Source organism: Pinus tabuliformis, chromosome J, assembly GCF_031772625.1.
Source record: "Pinus tabuliformis cultivar Carrire ecotype Pingquan chromosome J, CPIR1, whole genome shotgun sequence".
Taxonomy (NCBI): domain Eukaryota; kingdom Viridiplantae; phylum Streptophyta; class Pinopsida; order Pinales; family Pinaceae; genus Pinus; species Pinus tabuliformis.
Genome location: NC_142295.1, coordinates 994268057 through 994293527, shown reverse-complemented (window position 1 = coordinate 994293527; position 25471 = coordinate 994268057). Strand labels below are relative to the sequence as shown.

At 38.6% G+C, this 25471-nt stretch overlaps 1 protein-coding gene across 4 annotated transcripts in view; it reads right to left on the bottom strand.

Annotated features, from left to right (window-relative positions):
- LOC149230181 (uncharacterized) overlaps nucleotides 1-25471 on the bottom strand; it is a 105191-nt gene that overhangs the window by 38259 nt on the left and 41461 nt on the right. For all 4 annotated transcript variants that reach the window (XM_089376008.1, XM_089376006.1, XM_089376009.1 and 1 more), the window contains 2 exons: nucleotides 10352-10412; nucleotides 10119-10251 (listed from right to left, as the gene is read on the bottom strand). In XM_089376008.1, coding sequence (XP_089232134.1) covers nucleotides 10119-10251; nucleotides 10352-10412 — 194 coding nt within the window. The remainder of the gene's footprint in view (nucleotides 1-10118; nucleotides 10252-10351; nucleotides 10413-25471) is intronic.

The following is a 25471-nucleotide window of genomic DNA, read 5'->3' as shown; positions in this document are numbered from 1 at the left end:
GTATCTTGCTCAGTCGTTGGGGTTTAAATAATGATTTAAATTTTGAACGTAATAGCAAGTATCTCTATTTTTCTGAATTTTATTATTATTTTCTCGCTCTATTTTGATGGCTGGATTGAGTTTTGCAGGGAAATCTTGATTTTTAAATCCTCGGGCTTTAGGGGAAGTTTTCAGTCGGACCAGCCAACTCCTGATCTGTGTTTTCTAAAGAGCTCAACTAAATTAGCTCTCGGCTTATCATAAGGTTTTATTGGTGATACACGAAGGGTTTTGAGTTAACACCACCTTCAAAATGTAAAAATTTAATTTTTTGTGTGGAAAATTGATACATCTAGCTGTTGAAAGCCCTAGATTATCAGATTTGGGAGTAGAGTTGGACTCATACTTCTCAGATCTGATAGATCTACCATTTTTGTGCATAGAACTGTAATTTTTTTTGGTTTTCTAACTTGGGTTTTTGAGGTTTTATTTATTTTTATATATCAGGGTTCTGGGTTTTTTTTTTCGTTTTTGCAAGTAAAGAGTGCAGATCTGAGGGAGAGTTTTTTTATTTGAACCCAGATCTAAACCCTGGAGGGTAAGATCTGGCCTCAATACCATTTTGCAGGGGCATTATTCTAAATTATTTTCAGTTTGAGGATCTCAGAGTTTAGATCTGGGGTTTCTCTACAAGAGTTTCGACGAAAAATATTAAGCAAAAGAATATATCATTTTAATCATAAATTTCTGGGAAATTTTCTCAGGTTTTTGGCTACCATTTGTCTCCTATTTGTTGTCGTATTGAGCCCCTCATCTTTGCTGCTTGTGTTTTCTCCTTTTCTAAACCTCATTTTGTTGTTGCTACCAAATCGCAACCCTTCTGTATGTTGCGTTTTTCCAGTTCGCATTTCCTTCATCTCCTCGTTGTCCCTCCTCTACATCGGCTCCTTTTCTGTCTGTGTACCCTGCTCTTCCTGCTTCTTCTGCGAGCTGTCTTCCCTCTGATTATGCGTGAACCCTTTCTTTTTCCTCCCGCGCAGCTCTTCCTTCCACGATTTCTCTTTTTGTTGCTCCCTTGTCACAACCCTCCTTGCATCTCTTTCCGTCGAGCTTGCACACTCGTTCCCATTCCTTGAGCTCCCTAACCCACGGCTCCTTCCTCCCTTGTCCATCAGCTTTCTTCCTCTGCGTCCTCGCTGCCCGCATTATCTTTTCCCTCATCGTTGCCATCTCATGTGTATTTGCATTTCTCCTCATTCCACAAGCTTTCCCTTCGCTGTCGCCGTCAAACTTGCAGGCACATGTAACATTCAGTTTCCCTCCTTTTGTTATTCACTTTCCCTTTTGTTTTAGCTTGGGTTAGGTTTTTGCTTCCATAGTTCGATTTGTTTTATGAGTTTGCCTTTTTTGTTTTTCTTTGTTTTGATTTTTATTTAAATCAAAAAAATATATATATGATTTTAAATTTTTTACTTTGATATTTTTTTTTCAAATTTCGTTTTATTTTGTTTTTCCTTTTTTGTTTTGATATTTTTATGACATTTTGATTTTGCTTGAGATAAAAATAAAAAAATAAAAAATAAAAAATAAAAATTTAAAAAAAATTCAGTGCCATTTTTATTTTTAATGTGACTTTGAGACTTCGAAAAAATTAAATCAAAAGATAATTTTTCACATTAAAAGATTTTAAATTTTTTTATGTGGCCTTTGGCCCATTAAAAAATTTAAAAGTTATTAAATCCTTTTGATTTGTTTTACTTTGGTCACATAAAAAACAAAATCTTAATTGATCATTGGCCACATCAACTTGTTTCATAAAACTTAGCACATTAAATTTGCCTAAGGAATAATTAAATTGTTAATCTAAAGTTCCTTCTTGGTGTCTTTTTGTGTTAACTTCTCCATAGTCAAACAAACTATAGAAAATTTATAAATCTTATGGATTTGGGTCATTTAATGAAAAATCATTTTAATTCTAGGATTGTGAATTGTTTAGCATTTAAATTTCATGGTTTTTCAAAGTAATTAGATCTCTAGAAATTTAATTGCTAGAATATTTTGCATCTATTGAAATTGATCGTCATATTAATTGCTTGAATTATTTGATGTTCATTGCATGTTAGACATTTTGCGAATATTTCGAGTAATTATTAAAGTAATTTGTCATGGAATTGTAATAAATTGCATATCTTTGTTTCCTAAGCTGAGTATTTTTTGAACATCTGTTGACATTGAATTTAAATTGTAAAGAAGTTTATGTTCTCTTTGAGCTATAATTGTATCAAAAAGATTTGAAATAAGTTTGTGGTTTAATTGTGATATCTTCAGGGGTTTATTTTTAAGTCTTCATCCAGTAAAGTGAACATTTCATTTTGGTGATTAAGGGCTTCTGCGACTCAAGTGTTTCTAATCCTCTAGTCTAGCTTCATCTTATTATCCCGTGCATTTGCATATAAGTTAGCATTGCATAAATAAAATTTACTTCCAAGCATAAGCTTGGTCGATAAAGAGATAGATATTCATCCATCTTTGCTTGAGAAGCCTGCTTTTAATAGTACTTAAAACGGTGACCTTCTAGTCATCAGAGCCACAACTACCTGCAGCGTCGAAGGCACTGGGTATGTTAGATTTTCAGGAGAGGTATCGTTAATCACACCTTAGTGTGCTTCACCTTATCTTCTCTTTGTCAATTACTATGAAATCAGGCTCAACACAGAAAGGATTGAAGGACTAAAACTTAGATAGGCATTTAACTAAAATTAACCAAGATTCTTGCATCTAACATAGTTTAGGATCTACATTTCATAGAAGATAGTCATTCATCTAAGAAGCAGTTGTTAATCGATTACTTGGTCTTCATTTCCCTAGCAAGATCGTTCATTCCATAAGGCACTGGTATCAATCGTTTAAATTTAATCAAATCCTATAGGTCTTGCTAAACCTTAAACAAGTACTTGGTCGCTTCACTGTGTCTACCTTACTAGTTGATTCCCAACTGGTTCTCCTTCATTCCATTTCCACAGGGTCTACCCCCCTTAGCCTGCTATAAGGAGATAGCTTAAACGGAGAGATTGGGGATCAGGGTGACCGCGCCCGATCTGAGTTGTTGTCGTGGTGCCTAGATATTCTGTGCGACAACAAATCTAATGTGTATTTGAAGTTGTGTAGAAACATATTTTGAATTAAGCCTCAAGCATGAGGGAAAATTCTTCGAGGAATCATCCCACTCTTGAACAAGCTCATTGGAGAACCCGCATTTGTTGTCTCCCAAGGCCTCATCTTACAATTTTGTGTTTGCAAGGATCTTTGGCCTTAGCTTGTATTTCAAAGTTCATTACATTTAAATCATTTATCTCAAATTCTTGTGCTAATATCGATTTCATTTTGCTATTGACGAGCATGTTAAAAATTTGACAAGAAGAGGAGTTTTGCTTTAATTCCTTGGTCTAATTTTGTAAAATACTTGTAAACATTTTTTGCTAACATTCCTCTCTAGTTTCCACTAATTTTGAGGGTTGGTTTTGCAGAAAAAATTCAGATTTACTTATCGTGCTCACCCTTTTTCTGTTGACGTGATTGAGGTAGCTAAAGCTTGAAACACTAACTATTTGTTGTAGGACCCCAAGAGCACTTGAGCTTCGACTTGTAGGAGGTCGTGGGCAATTTTGAACAGTAGCAAATTGGCTTGGCCGTGGGCCTTTTGGTCCTTGTAATTTTCAGATTTCAAGAGTTTTCCATTGGCCATTGTGGTTGCCACTTCTTGGAAGGAGACTTTAGTTCCTATAGATTCTTATCTTGTAATTCTCCCTTCCATCTTTTGGGCAGCCCACTAAGGGGCCTTCTACTCATTGTAACAAGTTAATAAAAGATCTAATTTTCTTGTGGGAGCTTGGGTTTTACCCATGGCATCCTTTCTCTCCATTTAGGGAGAGAAATATGTGGGTGGATTAACTTTTTCATTCTCTTAGTTTTCATTTTGGTTGCATGCTTAATTTGGAAATTAACACAACCTCATCCATCACATTTTGTTTATTCATATAAGTTTGCTACAATTGCACTTAAGCTTTGCATCTTCTATTTCATATTTCTTTGAGCTACAAGTTAACACTTTACTTTGGGTAATTTACTGTTTACATGCAAGCACTTTACATTTCTAGCAAGCTTTAATTTAGTTTACTAATTTCTTTCTATTTAGCTTGGCAAATTGTTTCATGATCACTTGAGTGCATGCTTCATTTATGCTACATTTGTTATCCTAAGTATTGAAGCACTATATCATCATTGTGTTTACTTCAAACAAGTTTTATTTCCAAGCAACTTGCATCATTTTAATTCATTTACAAGCTAATTTCAATTTATTTCTTCAATTGAAGTTATATTTGCACTTTATGTCGAGTACAATTTCCTTATTTTGAAGCATTGCAATCTAATATTTTTTTGGGAGAAACTTACATGCATTCTATTTAGGCATATTAGAATAGCTTGCATTTCTATCTCAATTTACCTCCAAGCATAAGCTTATGAAGTTGGTTTGTCCCCTTGTAGAAACGAAGGCACACATGGCTCATAACGTTGAGGGGAAGGGTATCGTTAACGACTACTAGTGAGTCCTCAGCCCCTCTTCCTTACAGTCACACCAATTTTAACCCTTTGGTAAGAGTTTAAAAGGAAGATCTCTCACTTAGAATAGGCATTTAGCTTTAAAACTAATCAAGATAATTGCATCTAACCTTAGTTAAGTGCGTATCATCTTAACTCATTTTACTTCAAAGTATTTTACTTGCATTTATATCATGTACTTGTTATGATGAAAATGTTGAAAAGTGTAACTAGGTTCGGTCTTCATAATGACATGTAATTGTGATGATGTAATAAAAGGAAATAAAATTATTTTTGTAAACCTTGCTTCATGGGTTTCATGAGCAAGTGATTTTATTTTAGATGGCTCCCATTGAGAGCCTTAGGATTTGTCATTAAGAATTAATGTCATGTATGAAGGGCTCTTCTTGAGCATATGTAAAAAGTATATGAGTCTATGTCTATGTCTAATAGCCCTCCAATGACAAGCACAGTCCTCCTCTTCATGTCGGCTTCAAGTAAGAATAAGAACTCATGTCGGCTCACAGTTAAAGGGACACATCTCTTCAATAGATCATGTCGGCTTATTATGGAGACAAACTACTATATATACCCAGCTAGGATCTTCGCATAAGTTCAGTTCAGAAACTCGGATACCTCTGCAATTTCAGTAGGTAATTACAGTGAACAAACTTTGCATTAGGACACAGAAATTCAGATCTGTCTCTGAGTTTTTTGCATAATAATTACAGTGAAAAGTTTGATGATTTCGGATGGGTAACAAAAGACAGAAGTCCGGATTGTCTGAAGTTTTTGTGACAAACAACAATGAGACCTTCGCAGATCTCCCTGTGATCTCGGATGGATAGCAGCAAAATGGAGCTCGGATGTCTCTCTCTCTGAGGATTTCGGATGGGTAGCCTAGTGCAGTAACATTGTCTCTGTGTTGAGGAGAGGCCACTGTCAAGAAAATATGAAAACTGTGTTTTGAATCAAGGATCCAGTGCTAACCTCGCTCAAGTCACAGTCTCAATGACGCTGCAATTCAGACATGCTCACAGTACAGTGATATTACAGTGATGAATTTTGGATTGCTATCTCGGTGAAGATCTCTAGTGATACATTTTGTTGAAGTATTTCATTGATCAAGTGTAATGTCTTTGTGGACAAGTAAAGCTTTGTTTATTTTCATTTTGCGAGTCATTTTAACATGCTTTTGTGACCATGAATGAATGTATCTTTGCTTAAAGCATTTCTATACCTTGCAAATTGATATCATTTTTTTCTAACATTCACTTGTCTTGCAAGATTACTTGGTGTTTCATTTTGAAACATCTTATTTTTTGCGCAAATGTTTATTATTTTAAAGCAATATTGAAGGCACTGGTTTTATATGCTCATCTTTGAATTATGTGTTGATGGTTATTAAGAATATCTTTCATTTCATATTGCTCATCATATTTGTTGAAACTTGCTCATAATCTTAAAGTAATCCAATTGACCTTAACATCTCCTAGAAACCTCACATCATTTTTCATCTAACTTTTCATTAGGGACCACCCCCCTTAGCTTACCTAGGAGAGAGTTTAAACGGAGAGAGCTGGGAATAGGTGACAGCCCCATCTCTTAGTATTGCCACCAACCACACCTTGTGGGGTTAAGGGCTTTTCTCACTAACTTAGGTGTGTGTGACAGGTGGCAACAATAGACTCAACTGCTAAATATAAGACTTTCACTTTTTAACTAAAGTGAATTACAAAATAGAATTACTTTTTGAAAAATACCTCAAAGCACTTCTCACAAATTCACACTGAACTTGCGTGGAATTCCCTGTCTGAGCTATAAATCTCAACCTATTTTGTTTATCAAAGATCTATTACAGAAATAAAGATAATCAATCCACAGTGAGATATTCTAATAGCATTTTCTAATGTTTTTATTATTCTGCATACTAAAATGTGTTGGTGAGTCATTTTGGCCAAGGCCTTCAATTACAGGTCAAAGCTATTATGATGTTGAGAATACATGCCATGTAGTGAACTTAAGCATGGGAGTGAATTGTTGCAATTGACATGAATTTGCAATGAGTCCTTGATTGCTTTCAATTATTATCCTTTCCTAACACCAACCAATTGGAGATCTGGTAATTGATTCTTGATGGGTTGTGCTGCCTGAGTATGGCCCTTACATGAATTGTAACTTGATTGGGATTCTCTAAACCAGAATTGTAACCTGGCTGAGAAGGGTTCCTCTGGAGGTGAGACTTCTGACAGTGAAATTGCTAGGGAAGTGTTGACATTGAGAGTATTGTACATTGAGTGAGTAGCATAAGAGGGTGCAACATGAATCTGCACCAGTTTCGTTGGACTTGGGATCCATTGGCAGCTACTTTTGTTTAGCTCAGATCATGTGGCTTCTATGCATGCTTGTTTTAGTTCTGATGGTAATTTTTTCCATCACCCACAGCATTAAAAATAGATTCCATAGCATATCTGGCTTGCATCTCCCGCCCAGTTGTTCAATCGCTTATCCGCTGGTGTGTTTGCCTGCTGTGTAGCATCAAATCCTCTAGGATTGGATCGCTGGAATAGGAAACAGGCTTGGATGTTGTGTGGATCATTAGCTACAGGCATACCTTTTGTTCTGCCCAAGTCAAAAACAGCCATAAACATTGCTGACCTACAGCCATATATCCCCAAGCGCATGAGCATTCCTCATGCAAAAGAATGTATATTTATTTAGTTAATGTCACATGGCTATGACATAGCGATGACAAGAGAGAAGTTGAGAACTGCTATGCATCTTGTCAATTGCTCATATAGATGTAACGAATGGGTAGATGGGATTATTAAACAAACACTAAGCTTGAACATTCAAATATATAGTATGTGTTTTACTTACAGCACGCACAATTATATATGAACCATGATGACAGGAAATTTCCAGGAATCGTTTGATTGGTTCGACTGTTCGTGTCAATACACTCCAAAATGCATACATACCACTGACCAGGCACCTCCAAAACTGTGCGCATTGCCAACAGCTACAGCCATCCCTTCCCAAATACGTGGATACATAATTGCAATGTGGTAATAGTGTTTGTATTTGGAATCTTGCTTGATCATATATCTATATATATATATTCAATGGACAAAGCCATGGGACTGAGTGTCGTGTTTGCACACTTAGGTATACAAGGTACATTGTTTGTGTTGGCATAACATAATTATATAGGTGGATTTGTTTTCCTTGGCTAGGCATTGACCTTGGCACTGGAAAGCCATCAAGAAAAAACTTGAAACCAATCTGAACAGAACCACTCCTTCATGCCTGGGTGAGTAGCATCTCAAGTAGTATGATCTCTGCCTGGGTGAGTAGCATCTCAAGTAGTATGATCTCTGCCTAGTTCTGAATTGCAGACATCGAATTCTTAATTCCACAGAGAAGATCTGCATTGGTGAGATGAATGGGCCATAGGCCTACAATTTACAGATCAGTTGTGCTTGTGGTTGAGTGAGATTACCAATAGGTAGAATTTTTCCCTTGTCATATCATAGCCTGCTCAGGGGTGGTATCTGCAGTGAATGCCCATCTTGTGAAATTCTACTGTTAATAAATAATATATGAATTGAGTTTATATGAACAAATTACATATGTTTCACTGTTAAATCTGTATGTTGCAAGGAATTTTGTGCTTTAATGTTAAAGTGTGTGAAGGAATCCATATGCATCATATATGCTGTTATGGGGTGGAATAGTTATATTTGTGTGTTTTTACATGCGCTGTGTGCGAATGGCAAAATGCACAGGTGAAGTAAAAGAATGTATAAAAATCAGCTATTTCACATAGCTAATTTTCGGATTAGATTTGCATATAAATCTGGTTTGAAATCTGAGGGAAGCTTTGGATAGAGTTGCAGTATGTGAAAGGAATGAATTTTCATAGACATGGTACCCCACTGGACAAAGAAGGCAGATGGGATATGTCACATCAACTACCTAATCAACAAAGTCTTCACTAGAGAGCTCTTCATGCATTCAGGTTTGTAGGAGCAATAAAATTGGATGAATTTTTATAGACATGGTACCCCACTGGACAAAGAAGGCAGATGGGATATGTCACACCAACTACCTAATCAACAAAGTCTTCACTAGAGAGCTCTTCATGCATTCAGGTTTGTAGGAGCAATACAATTGGGTGTGCAGGTGCGCACAATATTTTGTCTTCAACTCTTTCTATTATTTGAGCTTTACTTCAATCATATCGTTGCTATTCTTTTCAGTTACATGAGTAAATTTGTTGTAGTAGTACTATTTTGATTATAGGCACAATGCATCATGTGTTTGCCTCCAACAAGGTTTGGGCATATCCTTGTCTTCTTGGAGGTAGGTTGTGAGTAAAAGGTTCTTAAATTTGGTTTCCAAGCTCTAAAGATTAGTTGTTTCTCCGTTTAAAAATGCAATGGAGAAGGCACCTCAAAGAAACACTTTTTGCTCTTAACTCTATCCTATTGCTTCCCTAGTTTTCTTCCCTTTGAGAAGGTAAAGGCAAATGACAAACAGAATCAGTTTGTGCTCTTTCCTGATCACGCTAATAGAGAATTGCTGCATAAGAGGTTTGGTCATTTATTTGGTATTTGAGACTTTTCTTGTGATGGGAATTATACTTGTTCATCATGCTTCTTGGTAGGTTTCACTTTGTATTTTGTCATCATTGGGTTACAGCGTCTATTCTAGCCTGCATGGTGAACATGTTCATGACAGTTTTAGGGGCACTGTAGGATTTTCCTTTGCTTGTGCAGGTTGTTACTTATAGGACTGGTCAAGCGTAAGGCATGTTGCACTTAAATGCAATCCAAAAAAATGTCACTGTCATGTTTCTGATGCATGTCAGACTTTATAAGACCTCTGATTCTGAGACTTCTCTCCATGTTAATGCAAGTAAGGTTCTGGGTGTGGCATAATCTTACCTTCTCAAGTTGCTAATATCTGCAAAACTTTGGATATTGGACTGGGGATTAGTCCTCAGGTCGCTAACACTCAAGGTTAAGTCTACGCCCTAGATGATCTTGATATAATAGATACCTCTCTCTCATGGCTTCTTAATGGTCTGAAAGGCCTAACAATTAAAGCATCTGAGGAGTTGAAGGAGAATGACTATATGGCTAACTCATTAATTCCGGGGCAGGTAGCTACTCTAATTTATATCATGATTTGACATTGCTTTTTTATCTTTCAGCACTCGCTACATTTTTCTATAATTTATGTATTTTTTTCTATACTTTATGTACGTTTTTTAATCTTACTAAAAATCAGTTTGTTCTGCTAAAAAATAAATAATAAAGCAATCTAGGATATTGGGATTATAAATATGATAGATCACTTATTTTGAAACCTAATTAACTTTAACGTTCACAATTCAACTCAAAAATGAAATTATAAATGCCAGATCAAAGGCAGCATATAAAAATTCAGCCCTTCGACCCTTGAAAATAAATTTGCCTACAGAGACCATTCATGAAAAACAGATGGAAGTAGATAAACCAGCAAAAGCATCCTACCACTCTTCCATGAGCTTTGTCTTCTCATCAACTGGAATTGTAGGACAGATTTCTAATGGGTAATAATAATCATGTACTTCTCTCCGCTTGAGATCATACTCAGGTTTTCCTTGCTTCAAGAGGGCATGAGTGCCTGGTGACAATTCATAACAGCGTTAGAGCCACACAGGATGTGCTAGCATTTTTCTAAATAAAGACAGCCTTTGCATGTCCAAAGAAGCAAAGCACTCAACTCTGTCCCCGCTTCTCATCAACCCAGTACTTTGTAAGAGTCATGTCAAAGTCTGCAATTACCTGCAAACTTCTGTACTATTAGGAAAAGATTTAAAAAACCAAAATTATTAAGTTTATAAATTTGAAAGAAAAAAATTCTACAATTGAGGTAAATTTGCTTGTGCTGTTGACACAAATAATCAGATAATATCTTCAAAAATTAAAATTTCAATCTAAAGATTGATGGTTCCAAAACCCAGATCTTATTCAAAACAAACCCTTTGTGTTGCATAGACCTTGTACTTTTGCAAGCAAAATAACAGAGACATCAAAAATAATTGTTGTATACCATAAAGAAAACCATTTAGGAAGAAGTCAAACAACATTGTACATTCAAGAAATAGACGATGTAAATTACTAAGCACAGTGGAATGTTCTGCTCTTTATTTGCTTAAATCGATAACTCTTCATTTTTTTGCATGATGGAAAGATTCTTTTGTCCCAAAACCTGTAAACATGATCATCTTACAAATGAGACTGCTTTGCTCTCAATCATTGCTTAGCATTGATCAGATACATGTTTAAGTTTTAAACCAAAGCACAAAAACAGCTTCTTTGCAGCATATATTTCTCAAATTCCCTATAAAATGTTGGAGAATGTAACTAGATTTGGTCTTCATAATGACCTTTGTAAACAAGACACTGTATATTTTGTATGTATAAAAAGAGAAAAAGAATTTTTCATTTATCAAAGCATGGGTTTTGTTATCTCTTAGAGGAAAATCCTGGCTGCAGGAAAAACCTCTAAGGTAACCTCAAACCTCTTTGAGGTTGAAAGCTGGCCCTTCAACCTGGAGAGGGATCTCTCCCTAAACTCAACTACTCAAGGTCATTGTAGTAGAAGGTTTGCAATTGAGTCCTATGGCCAGATTTATTGAAGAATGATTGAAATTTGGTTGGGCTATGTGAAAATACTACCATTGGGCATGGAGTCTAACCCAATCAGGTTTTATACAAACACAATTTCGATGAGCAAAACACAAAAGCAGGGTAGCAGTAATTCCTTTGACACTTAAGTGATTTAGAGGAAGATGAAGGAAATTAGTGTAAGGGTTAAGTGAACAACAATTATTAATGCCTGAGAAATAAAGAAACAAGAGCATAAAATATGAATCCCAATCTCATACACTCAGTGTTTCAGACATGAGGAAATATAAAACAAGGCAAAATACAGCCAGAGAAATACAACACAAGAATTTCTGCAAATGCTCATGAAGACTGTTTTCATTAAGATCTGCTCAAAAATACACAAGAATGCTATATCTCAAATGAACACCAACCCTTTTTTCTTCTACAGTCTTTGCCTATATAGATAATACAATAACTAAAACAGGTTTGTAGCTCAAAATTAATTACAGTAATCCAATAATAGCAGTATAAATCTCTTAGATACATGCATATGAAACTTTCCAAGCCTATCTACATCTAAAAATCACGTTGTCGCTGGAGTCATAGCTGGAGATAAAGATCAGCAAGTCGAATTTGATGAGGTGGCATCCAAGTCAACAACTGTCCATGAACTTTTTTCTCATGAAATCCTAAAAAATAGGGTCCAATGATCCCTTCGAAAAGCCAAAACCATGATAGTTGTTAGAAAACCGAGAGAGGTTTTTTTAAATGGGTTATTGCGAACAAAACCTCTTTCGGTTTTGAAAACTTAGTTCTCATTTGTTTGGAAAGCGTGCCCGAAATCATTGTGTTGTACAGGAAAAAACAGAGTTTTAACTAACCATTTTTACATAAATGCGTTGCTACTCCCGTTTTCAGCGCATTTTCCTTTTTTTATTTTCAAACACATAATAACGTTGACACTCTTGTTATCAGTGTTAGTGTCTGTCATTCCTGCCAGTCACCAGTGATCAAATGTGCTCTTTCAAAGTTTTTGTTAATGTCCTACGTCAAGTTTTTTTTATGGTTTCAGTAGGTCTTCAAATAAAAAACTTTGATCATTGGTTGGTGTATCTAGGTCAATGCTACTCCCTTCAACATTCATGGTTATTATTATTCATCATGGTCATGTCATTTTTCAAGTGTTACGGGCCATGGATCAATCAAAGGTCTTGGTCTAGGTCATCACTTGTAATTGTCATCATTATGTCAGTTTTAAGCTAAAAAAGCCATGTTTATGGTCTTGAGTCTACACATAAGGGAGTTAGCATCTTAGCAGGCATATGTAATAAAGGTAAAGGTGCTACTTCAATTCATAAAGGTATTACTACAAAACACTTCACTTTTAGTTTCAAAATGAAGGATGATGTCATGTCATATGCAAAAAAGTGAATTTAACTCTTATAAGAAACCATATAAGCATTTATTTCACTCATTCCATTGGCATTGAGCACTAATTCACAAGCAAAGGCCATCTTAGTACCAGTGATGCGAAAATCGCAATTTTATCGTATTATCGCGATTTTTAAAAAAACAACGATATAATTGCCCAATTTTTTTGCCTAATTTTTTTCGCGATTTTTCCCGAAAAAATCGCGAAAATTTAAAAAAAAAATTGCGATAAAAATGAAATTATCGCGATTCGATAGCGTTTTTATCGTCAGGCTAGCGGATAGCGGGTTTATAACACCAAAAAACAAATTTTTTTTTATACATTTCTACGGACAGCGGCAGCAATGGATTGGGAATGATCTAGGAGAAAAAACCTTAGTCGATTGGGTGCTAATTGGAGGAGAAAACGACTCAAAAACCCTGGTGGATTGAGAGCTAAGGAGGAGAGGGTCAATTTTCTCCGGCAAACCGGTATAGACACCAAATTTATGTGTTTTGTTTTGGTTTTTTTTTGTTTTTGGTTGGGTTTGGATAACCCATTGATTTATCAAATATTTTTGAGTTGATTTGATGGTGTTTTGTTTGTTAAATTGTCAAAAATTCAATGTGTTTTGTCATGTTACTCATGTATGTAATTTTTTTTTTTTTTTTGTAACTTGCAATCCTTATTTTGCCATAGGTTCACCATTCAACTTCAAAGTTCAAAGTTCAAACTTCATCTTATAAATTTAAAACTCAAGAGTCAAGAGTTCAACCAAGTTACAAACATGCCAAGGAAATTGGACCCTCTGTGAGAATTTGGTGAACTTGATGGAGGGTTTGATAGAATAAACTTGAGTTGCAAGTTGTGTGGGCATCATATGTCGGGGGGGTTTATAGATTGAAGTATCACCTTGCACAAATCCCTGGATTTGATGTAGGGCCTTGCTCAAATACAAATCCGGAAATCATCTGAAGAGCCATGAGATCATTGGAAAATTTAGAGCACGATAGAGAGGCCAAAACAAAAATGAAGAAGCAACTAGCAAAGATGGTGTTAGGCTTAGGTGAACAAGGAAGTGGCACTGGTTCTACTTCAGCATCAATATCTACAACCAACCCGGTAGTTGCCTCATCATTTTTTGTTCCTAGAACCATGCTTGGTTCACAACCATCTATCAGTTCAATGCTTAAAAAAACTGAGAAAGAACAAGCTGATAAGTTGTTGGCCAATTTCTCCTTTGAAGTGATATTCCTTTCAATGTTGCAAAGAATAATCCATTTTTCCACCCTGTTGTTGATGCTATTGCAATTGTTGGCCCTAATGACAAAATCCCTTCTTATGATGACTTTAGAGGCCGGATTCTTCAAAATGAAAAGGTTGACTGCACCAAAAGATTGGAGGAGTTTAGGGCATCATGGGCACAAACAGGATGCACTGTGATGTCAGATGGTTGGACCGACCAAAAGGGGAGAACCCTTATAAACTTCTTGGTTAGTTGTCCCAAGGGGACAATGTTTATGAAATCTATTGATGCATCTTCACATATCAAAAATGCAAAAACTTTATGTGATTTGTTGGATGTGTTTATTTTCAAGGTGGGTGCAGAACATGTTGTCCAAGTCATAAAGGACAATGTTGCAAATTATGTTGCTACTGGCAGAATGCTTATGGAGAGGCATCCTACTTTATTTTGGACACCTTGTGCTGCACATTGTATTGATTTGATGTTGGAGGACATAGGAAAAACTTCCTTTGTCCTAAATATTGTTGAGTCATCAAAAAGCATTACAAAATTTATATATAATCATACATCTGTGCTTAGCTTGATGAGAACATTCACCAACAACAAAGAGTTGGTGTGCCCCGCCATTACACGGTTTGCCACTAGTTTCATATCTCTTCAATCCCTCTTGAATTCTATGTGGGATGTGAAGAGAATGTTTCTTTCAGAGGAGTACTTTGACAATGAGCCGCAAACCAGAGGGAGAGGCCATATGCAGATTAGTTTCATACCAGAAAGACTTTTGGGCAGGAGTGCAGGAGGTGTGCACCGTTACTGAACCTTTGGTAAAGGTTCTTCGATTAGTTGATGGTGAGAAGCCCGCAATGGGCTATTTGTATGAGGCCATGGACAGGGCCAAAGAATCCATTCGGGCCTACTATGATAATAAAGGAGATGAGGGGTTTCAGAAACAACTCCTCCTATGGGAAGTGATTGATGAACGATGGAACAACACACTCCATCGTCCCATTCATGCTGCAGGGATCTACCTGAACCCCGCATTTTCTTACCCATGTGGGTTCGTATTTGATGCTGAGATCATGGATGGATTCTTAACCTGTGTTCAAAGGATGGTGCGATCTCCAGCAGAACGTACAGAAATCTCCAAAGAAATTGAGACATACAAGATGGCAGGTGGCACATTTGGCTTTGACATGGCTGTGACTGATAGGACGACTAAAATGCCAGGTATTTTTTAGTTTGTTTCAAATTTCATTGTCTCTTCAAGTTCATAACTTCATACTTTGCTTCAACTTTCAAATTTCATTTTTTTCTTATGTTTATTTAAAATTTTATTTGTAATTTTGTTGTAGATGCATGGTGGAGAATGTATGGTGCCAGGGTACCCCTTCTGCAAAAGCTTGCCATTTGAATCCTCAGCCAAACATGTAGCTCCTCAGGATGTGAGCGCAACTGGAGTGTATTTGAAAAATACACAACAAGAAGCGCAACAAGTTAAACTTAAAACTTAAAATATTGCAAATTTCCAAATAATTTTTTGAATTCATTAAACAATATTTTTTTATAATTACTATTTCATGATATTTGTACAGGTTGGAGTCCCAGCGACTTAATGACATGGTCTACATCTACTACAATCTTTGATTGTGGGTGAGGCAACTTGAGAGGATACTTGGTATGGAGGCCATCTCATTCGATGGGATTGACATCACTGCTGCATGGAGGGTTGAGGCCGAGAGGCCTCTCATGGAGTCTGTCGATGATTGGTTAGAGCAGGAGGTAGTGGAAGGCGTAGAGGGGGAGGAGGAGGAGGAGGAGGAGCAACAAGAGGAGGAGGTGACACCACCTACCCGGGCTACCCCTGCCACCAATAGAGGACGTGGTCTACCTCCTATAGCTCCCAGTTATTTAGCTTCTAGAGCACAGCAAAATCCACTGCCAACTCCACCGACATCTACATCTAGAGGGAAAGGGCTTTGCTATTGCATTTTCTCGCAAGAGGGGCAAAGGAAATCAGTAGTATTAGACTTTAGTTATTTGGTTCATTTCATTGTATATGACATTATGACTCATGATATGAGATACCTTATTATATCTTTTGTTGATATTTTGAGGCTCAATTGGGACTCAGGAGTCAAGACTTACTATTCAGGACATGATTCACCGTTATGTGTGATGTAGCACTAGAAATGATATTACACATCTTATATATTAGTTCTTTTATCATATTTCTGTGTCAACGTATTTATTTTATGTTGTAGATGTTTTAGATATTAAAAAAAATGAATATTTTTGTATTTTACGATTTTTTCCTGATTATTTCTTATTTTTATGATTTTTTCCTCTTTTTTCCCCTCGCCGATAATATCCCGATAATGATAACTGCAACATTGCTTAGTATAGCAAGCATCAATGGACACTCTCAAAAGGTGATTGGCACCCCCTCCAAAGCTCCACGCTACGTTTTCAGCGAACCACATTGCGTTTTTGGCCCTTCACTACGTTTTCGCTTCTAGAGGCAAAGAATACATCTTCAAAGGTTTTATGTGGCCAATGAAGGTTCCATCAGCCTATTGACAAGTAAGTTAAAGCTCTTGCCACCTCCTATCAACATTTATTTCATCTTTTCAGTGGAGAAACCCTCCCACAGTCCCCACGCTAAATTTTTGGTGGGTGAGCTCCATAATTTGGGTTGCAAGCAAATATACCTAGTTCACTACCTATTCTACCCTTCTCCATACCCAAATACACTTCCCACAGCGTTTCTTACCCTTCCTCCCTCATTTCCCTAACCCCTAGGCCTAACCCTAGTCTCCATGCTACATTTTTGGCAGTTTTAGGGTTAGGACTGTGTTTAAATTCCCTACAGCAATCCCTTCACTATTTTCATCATTTTTCACCTCCCTAAATTTCCTAACACATCTCCCTACCTCCCCAATTTTTCTTACCCACATATCTTCTCCCTAACCCCTTCATCCCCTCACCTAAATACACTAATCCCAATCCCCTGCTCCCTCTAAAAACTTTGTTTTTCCCATCTCTTACACTAGGGTTTTGCTTTGCAATTGTAAACAATGGAGGGAGGAAAGAAGCCATACAACAAAGGAGGTCAGGTGTCAAGGTTTGAGCCACTTGACACCAAATAATTGATCATTTGCCAGACAATGTTTCCAAAAGGTGGGTTGTTTAGGGTTTTGTGAGCAAATTCAACAAGTAGGATATCATGCCAAGTTAACCAGTCTTTTTTCCACAAACCTTAGGAGTGATAAGGTCAACATTGCAGGGTTCAACTTCATCATTTCAATTGAGGCCATAGCTACAGCTATAAGGATACCAAAGGAGTGAGCCATCTACACCTTTGGAGCAGCAAGACATTAACAAATCCATTGAACAAGACTTTGAGAAAAATAGGGAGTATTGGTTGGATAAAGTTAATTGCCACTTGGAGGAGCTCCTTAAAAGGGCCAACAGGGCAAACAACTTGCAAAGTCACATGGCTAGACATTATTACACCAGAAACAGGGTTTCCCAAATCAAAATTCAAAACTTGAAGAGAAAACTAAGGGAAACCCTAATTCAGCAAAACAAGGGGGACAAGCTTGAGTTGTTGGTTGAGGCTTCACTCATAGCTTGAAGAATCATTACCTAGCTCCAAGGAACAAATTTCAAACACTTTGAACAAATTTTGGAATTTTTTGAAGATTTTGGGCATTTTGGAAATTTTACACAGTTTTGGGCAGAAAAGGTAGCGTGTCCCACGCTACATTTTTGTTGGAGGCCTCCAAATCACGAAAGTTTGCATTTTTGGATTCCTTATGACCTGCACATTAAAGTTATGTAACCGGAGATCCATGTCAGCAGCTTTTGCTAGGTCAAAAAGTAAAAAAAGTAATAAAAAAAACACCTTTCTGCCATGTTTTTCAAAGGCACACTACATTTTTGGAGTAGTTGTGGGAGAAATGGTTTTTGGAGGTCTAGAAGCAGTCTTTTTCAATGCTTGAAGATTCTATGGTGTAGTAGATAGGCAGAGCTTTCTCCAACATTTTTTAGATCTTGATTTGGAGCTTGGGAACCCCTCCAAAAGTCACTTACAAGCAACACGCTACATTTTCTCCAGGCACGCTATGTTTTCAGGCAATTTGCTACGTTTTTGCCTGGAACTCATTTTTCTCAGTTTGCTCAGTCTAGTTCGACTTTTGCTGATGTAATTTGTCATTTTAGGGGTTGTGATGATGCATTGAGGTGTAATTATGTTTGTCAAAGTAAAAATTAAGTAGATTCATGCTTGTATAGGTTCTTATGGTCAAATGAATCAGTTTTGCACCAAATTGGGAGTTGGTTTCTAACCTCCCTAGTCTTAGGTATGGTTGGAGATATTCTTGTAAGCAGTTCCCTGAATGTTGGATTCGACCCCTGAGAGGCGGAAACTAGTATTTTGATCTATATGTAACCTAGTCTAAGTTAGAGAAAGGGTTGGATGCTTGAGAGTCTTTTGGAGCCTTTCTACTTGATCACTTTGCAATAATACAAGCCAGTTGCAACTATTATTCAGGAATTAATGTGGTATGATCTTGTGGCAATCTTTTTCTTCTGTGATTCACTTTTATGAATGTTTAATGTATCTTCTTTCCATGTCTAGCTTTCAATGATCTTCCTATGAGTTTGATGAACAGAATTCTTAAAGTTTAAGCTCTGTTTTAATAAGAATTTCATCTTTATGTTATCTATCTTCTAATGAATGAACTCATGCTTGCCATGCTCATTTTGAACCTATGTTTTTCAACCCTACACTACACTGACAAAGCCTCGAAGTGCCATTGAGACATACCTACCTTGCTCCTTTGTATTTTTGCAACTGAGTTTTTCCTAAAACCCTAGCCTTGGTTCCTTGACTCATGCTTCATCCAGCAAAACCCTAAATTTCAAAACCTTACATGAGCTGAAATATCTAGCCTAATATCTTTTTCCCACTCCAATCATATTTGGCTGTGAGCTTTATAGAGAGAGCCCTCTCTGGTTTAGCAAGGCTAGCTGTTGAACCCTAAGTGGTCTGAGGTTACCTTCGTCGATCTCCTTTCTCACCCTTGGGATATTGTGGAGGATAACAGTCAGCGCATTTACTGAACTCACAAAAGCGTTGATAGTCCAGTTATCAACAAATACCTGGTAACATTGACACTCCTATTGTCAGCGTATTCCTCGAATAATTTTCTGAACTCAAAAAGCGTTTATGGTCCCATTATCAGCATTTTTTCTTGTTTATTACAAATATTTCGCTGACACTGTAATTGTCAGCATTAAAAAAAGTCAAACTTAAATAAATGTGATAACAAGTAGCTTCACAGGGATGTTGTCGATCATGGATGGCAGCAAGAACCCCATAGACCAGAGGCCTAATCCATTGGGCTATTTCCAGCTTCTTACCTGAAACTTGTATCCTACTCTGTGAACTTCTCTCTAACTTAGTCCAATCATTAACTGAAATTGAACCAAATCAACTGAAATCTATACTGCAATGTGAAAGCTGAAAACTGTTTATTTCAATCGAATCCACACTCGAACTCTAGTTTCAACCTAAACACCAATTGCTGAAAACTAAAAACTGAAATGCCAAAATGAAAGGATGCTCCGTCTTGTGAGCTTATTTATGTACATTGTTCCTATTCTAACCAACTGACTTTATCTTTCTTCAAGTTATATGAAACTTCCAATGCAACCAATCTAACATCTGATTTGAAAACCAGACTCCTTGATTATAGTTGATTAAAATAAAAACTTGACAATATAATGATAGCTTAGAATAAACTTGATCTTCACAGTGAAACCATGGTTGAAAATTTGAACTAAAAAACTCTTCAATATAAATGGCTACAGGATCATCAAAGTCATAGATGCCATATCTTGCTTGATCTTCAATGTATTATGTAATTTGATTATCATGGTTGAAATTTTCATGCATGTTTTCTATTTCAAATTCATAATCCAAAACAGAAAATTCCCCACTCTCAATAACAGAGGGAAGCAATATGTCTTTTCATTGTTGTTGAGAAGAAATTCCAAAAGAATGATCTTGATATGGAAAAAATTGTTGATCCTCTAAGATTACAAGCTCTATCTGAATTTCCTTGGAATACTCTTCTAAGAAATGAATCTTTTCTTCTGAGCTACATTTGCATGACTTTAAATAAGAGGACAAAAATGCAGAAAAAATTGTATCCACTTCACCATCAGTATACCCATCATTCCATTCTCTAAAACCTTGAATGGAAACATGATCTACTACAGATTCTTTTTTCTCCATCCATGTTTCCAAGAAGATAACCCAAAACATTGTTATGGAATGAATCATTAGATAATCTCATGTATACATCTTCACACTTGACTTTAAGAAGATCAATAAAGTCACGAAAATTTGTGATATGTTTCAAAGTCAGGCTCAAATCATCACCACTAAATTTTGGTCCATTTCTCAAAAAATATTCATCTTTGGGTAGATGATTAGGAAAACCAGGAATAACTGTAAAATCTAAACTTTCATACCTTAAAACAATAGTAGCAGCGATTGAGTTCTTCATTGGCCTAGTGAAATAACCACTCATTTGAGCTATGAATTGTTGATTTTTGTGTAGCTTGGGAGGTACTCCAAGCCCTAGGGTTCAGGGTTTGAAGGGCAAGGTTCACTTGTGGGCTTGGAACCCAAGCATGGGGTTTTGCACCCATTAGTATTTGGGTCAAAACCATGATGAATTTGTGGTTGGGAAAATTTGAGGTGATAAAGCTTGGCGAGTCAATTCCAACACTCCAAAGATCACTCAAATCGAAGCTCTAGAAGCGAAGTTATGAATTTTTGAAGTTGACAGTTAATTATGGACAGCCAAAGTCATGTAGGCTTGAGGAATTCATCCAAGAGACATGTCTCTTCAAATGAATTCGTGGAGCCCCTCATTTGTGTATAAATAGAGGGTGAAGGAGATTCATTTTACTCATCTATTGGTGCAATGCATTCTCAAAAGGAAGACTCGTTGGAGGAGGATTCCCTTGTGCCCTAGTCGCATCAATAAACAGGAAGGAACAACGTGGAAGGAGGGACTATCTTAAGGGTCCGAGTTTACTGTTTTGGGGGTCCGAGTTGCTGGTAGAGGGGCCGAGATCCCTTGGAGGAAGGTCGAGACTGCTGGGAGTATTGCAAACTATTTTAGGGCCAGTATGGGCGCTATTTTGGTGGGTCGTAGGAGTGTCGCAGCCAGCGAAGGTAGGCCATATGCCTAGCCTCCCAAAATAGGCCTAAAGTTGGGTTGTTAAGGGCTGCCAATTGCCCAGAACAACAGCGCGCAAAGAAGGTGTACCTCCTAGCCTAGGCCGCAGCAAAGAGAGGGTTGTCAAGTCGGTTTATGAAGGGCAGTTGCAGCATGCACTTGCCCTAACCAGGACAACAGTGTTGCAACAATGTGGGAATGTGCATTGGATCCACGTCCTTGGATCAGTTTGGATCAGTCTACATTGCAGGTTGTTAGGAGCTATTTGTTGAAGTTGCCTTGGACATTAAGGAACTCAAACTAGGAGCAGATCCCGCTATGGAGTGATGTAGGTGCCCTAGTGTGGACAAAATTGTTGCAGCCTGTGGAAGCCAAGGAGGTAGGGTTGATGTGGCATGTTAGAAGCCCTAACCAATAGGCAGTTTCCACAGTGAAGTTTGGAACCTAGATTTGTGCAATAGCTCCTCTATTGCAGAGCAAAGCGCAGAGTTGGAGAAGTCTGTGGGCAATTGTGTGTAAGGGTCTCCTAGGTGTGAGGATGCCCTAACTAGGTGCAGATGCTACAGCGTGGACTTGGTCACTCGTGGACTGTTGGAGGGCAACGTGAGAGTGGACCAAGTGTGGACGTGGATTGGGCATTTATGGTCTATTGGAGGACAGTGTGATAGTGCCCAAGTTGGAGCCCGGTGTGCACCATCTTCATGGACCTAGGTGGTTGCTAGAGTGGCAGTGGTTGAGCTCAAGGGTATGATCAACCAGGAGCAGTTTGAGCAGCCCTAGACTTGTCGTGTAGAGAAGGACATCTACAGTAGAAGATGGGCAGTCCTCCTTGATCCAGGTGGATATTGGTGGCCACCTGCCAAGTCCACCTGGACCCCCACCATTGTTCCTCTCAACATTTTCAGTTTCCTTAATTATAGCGCAGTTTACTATTTTTAGCAGTTTTTCGGGTCCTAAACTTCTGGAGCCGTTTTGAGGCCTTAAACGACGTTTTTTGGGAAATCTTGCTCCGCGATTTTTTACATAATAAATCATCTTTTCCGCTGTAGTCCTCATAGAGATCTTTCCAACGAGCTATCATGCGCGTAAAACGGAGATCATATGCCAAAGTTACGACCCCGGGAAGTTGATGTACCAACTTACCCAAAAACGGGGCCCACAATTTGGCGTTTCATCTTCTAGGGTTAGGTTTTGGAATGTGAAGGGTTTTCCATTGTTTCTCAACAATAAATAGGCCCTCGAGCCTCATTGTAATACAGTTCGAAATAGTTCAGAGGCATGTAGCCGACACATCTCTTCTCAGAGATAAGCTACCATCGCCCTAGCTGGGTTATTTCTATTTGTAAGCATATTTCAGTATTCTCCATTAATGAGATGAAGTATTATTTCCGCTGCATCTCTGTTTTTATGGCTATCGCATCTCTGTATTTATGGTTATCGCTGTAATCTATTGCGTTCCTGCTTAAATCCGGATCAGTGGTATCAGAGCGGTCTGCTTTTTCTCTGTTTTTCTTTGCATGTCCCCAACGAGGTCGGGATATAAGGAGTTAGGGCTTGAATTGGTCGAACCTTTGCAAGACTAGCCTCGCAAATCTCGACGACCTCCCATGGCGGATGAGAAGAAAGACGAGGGGGCAGGAGATCCTATCAGAATCTTGCTCGAAGAAGCCCTCGAGCGGCACAGGAACGCGATGATGGATAGCTTTGCGCAGATCCTTCAGCGGCTACCCAGAGGCGACGCATCGGCTTCCAACAGCTACTCTAGAAACGCCACACCATTTAAGGTACAAGTTAATTTCGAAATCCCCATCTTCGAGGGTCAAATAGACGCAGATGCCGTAGATAAATGGTTAAATCTGCTAGATGGGTATTTTTCTGTTCATGAATTTTCAAGTCGAGAAAAGATTGTTTTCGCTCTTCTCAAAGCAGCCCCCCACGTCAAGGACTGGTGGGAAACATACTGCGAGCAGAAGGATGAAAGTACAGGTTCACTGTTTTCAGCCGCACCCACTTGGAATGACTTCCGGGATGCCATCAAGGAGCAGTACTACCCTGTCAAAAGCTATGAGGACAAATACATCAAATGGACCACATTGCGGCAAGGACGAGACCAAGATGTACCAGAGTTCACAAATATTTTTCATACCCTTCGCACACAGTTGGGTATCAAAGATTCTGAGCTGCATCTGGTACTCAAATACCGCGGCTGCTTACACAGATACATCCAGGAAGACATGGAGTTCTTGAACATCTCCTCACTCGGCATAGCATACCGATACGCTGTCAAAATCAAGCAAAAGTTCAAACAGAAGAAGCGAGACTTTGGATCTGCAAATCCGAAGCCCAAAGGACAAAGCCAAGGTGGGGTGACCCAAGACAACCCCTCTAAGCTGCAAGAAAAGAACAACACCATGAAGCCGAAGAAGGACACAGGAAAGTGGTGTGAGTTCCACAAGAGTCCCACTCATAACACAAGTGAGTGTCGGACCAAGCAGTCGTTGGTGGCCGAGTTGAAGGCTTCTGAATCAGATGCATGTTCTGACTCTGAGTCAGAACCCGACAAGGGGAATGACAAAGGGAAGCAGATCATTGATGCGGATCCCAGCGCCACTGTTGCTACTGCCAAGATCCAGAAAAATGAGCCCGAAGATCCAGAGGAGGGGGAACGTCTTTTCCACTCACAGATGTGGGTGAAGGGTTCGCCGCTGCAATTCATTGTCGACAGTGGCAGCCAAAAGAACCTCATTTCAGTAGAGGTCGTGAAGCGGTTGGGCCTACCAACTACACCACACCCACAGCCGTACAGTATCGGTTGGCTTCACGAAGGACGAGATCTCAAAGTTCGCCAGCAGTGTCGCCTTCCCTACAGCATCAAGCCCTTCACAGACGAGGTATTGTGTGATGTTACACCTCTGGATGTTTGTGATGTACTATTAGGCCAGCCATACTTGTGGAGGCGACATGCTGTGTATGAGTCAAGGCCTCGCGCCGTCATCATTTCTTTGGATAATTCATTATACAGGATACCGGAGGTAGCCCCACCTACCGCCACCTCTTTGATCACTGCTAAGAAAGGCAGCAAGCTCATCTCACAGACTAGGAAATTTATTTTCTGTCTGGTTCGCTCCCAAAGTAAGGGGAAGATCGTTGCTACATCCATAGCCCCCGCAAAGGGTTCCTCCACACAGCAGCAGCAACAGAGGGATACAGTCGTGACAGAACACAGGAACAACTTCTCCTTACCCGGAGGGGTACCACACAAGTTTCAGGTGGGCGACAAAGTTTGGTTACATTTGCAGAGGGAGCGCCTTACCAGAACCCATCAGAAACTCAGACCACTTCGACATGGTCCTTACACCAGTAACAAGGCTACGGGAAACAATGCTTTGAAGCACAGCATTCTGCCATTCCTTCGCTTGCACCGAGTGTTCAATGTGGACCGTCTCCGACCATGCTCCCCACCATTTCTGGACACATCAGAGATTGCAGAACAGCTCACCAGAGACCCAGCTCAGCAGAAGCTTCCTCATCTCAGGGAGGAACTCAACGCAATGGGGACCATTGCTTCCTAAGGGGGGAGGAATGATCCAGGTGGATATTGGTGGCCACCTGCCAAGTCCACCTAGACCCCCACCATTGTTCCTCTCAACATTTTCAGTTTCCTTAATTATAGCGCAGTTTACTATTTTTAGCAGTTTTTCGGGTCCTAAACTTCCGGAGCCGTTTTGAGGCCCTAAACGACGTTTTGCAATTTTTTAGGTAAAAAATCGTCTTTTCCGTTGTAGTCCTCATAGAGATCTTTCCAACGGGCTATCATGCGCGTAAAACGGAGATCGTATGCCAAAGTTACGACCCCGGGAAGTTGATGTACCAACTTACCCAAAAACGGGGCCCACAATTTGGCGTTTCATCTTCTAGGGTTAGGTTTTGGAATGTGAAGGGTTTTCCATTGTTTCTCAACAATAAATAGGCCCTCGAGCCTCATTGTAATACAGTTCGAAATAGTTCAGAGGCATGTAGCCGACACATCTCTTCTCAGAGATAAGCTACCATCGCCCTAGCTAGGTTATTTCTATTTGTAAGCATATTTCAGTATTCTCCATTAATGAAATGAAATATTATTTCCGCTGCATCTCTGTTTTTATGGTTATCACATCTCTGTATTTATGGTTATCGCTGTAATCTATTGCGTTCCTGCTTAAATCTGGATCACTCCTAGCCCGTGTTCATTGTGGGAGATGGACATCTTGCAGTGATAAGTGGCAGCCCTTCATGCCCAACGTTAGTCTTCATTGGAGCAGCGCAGAAAGACTATAGT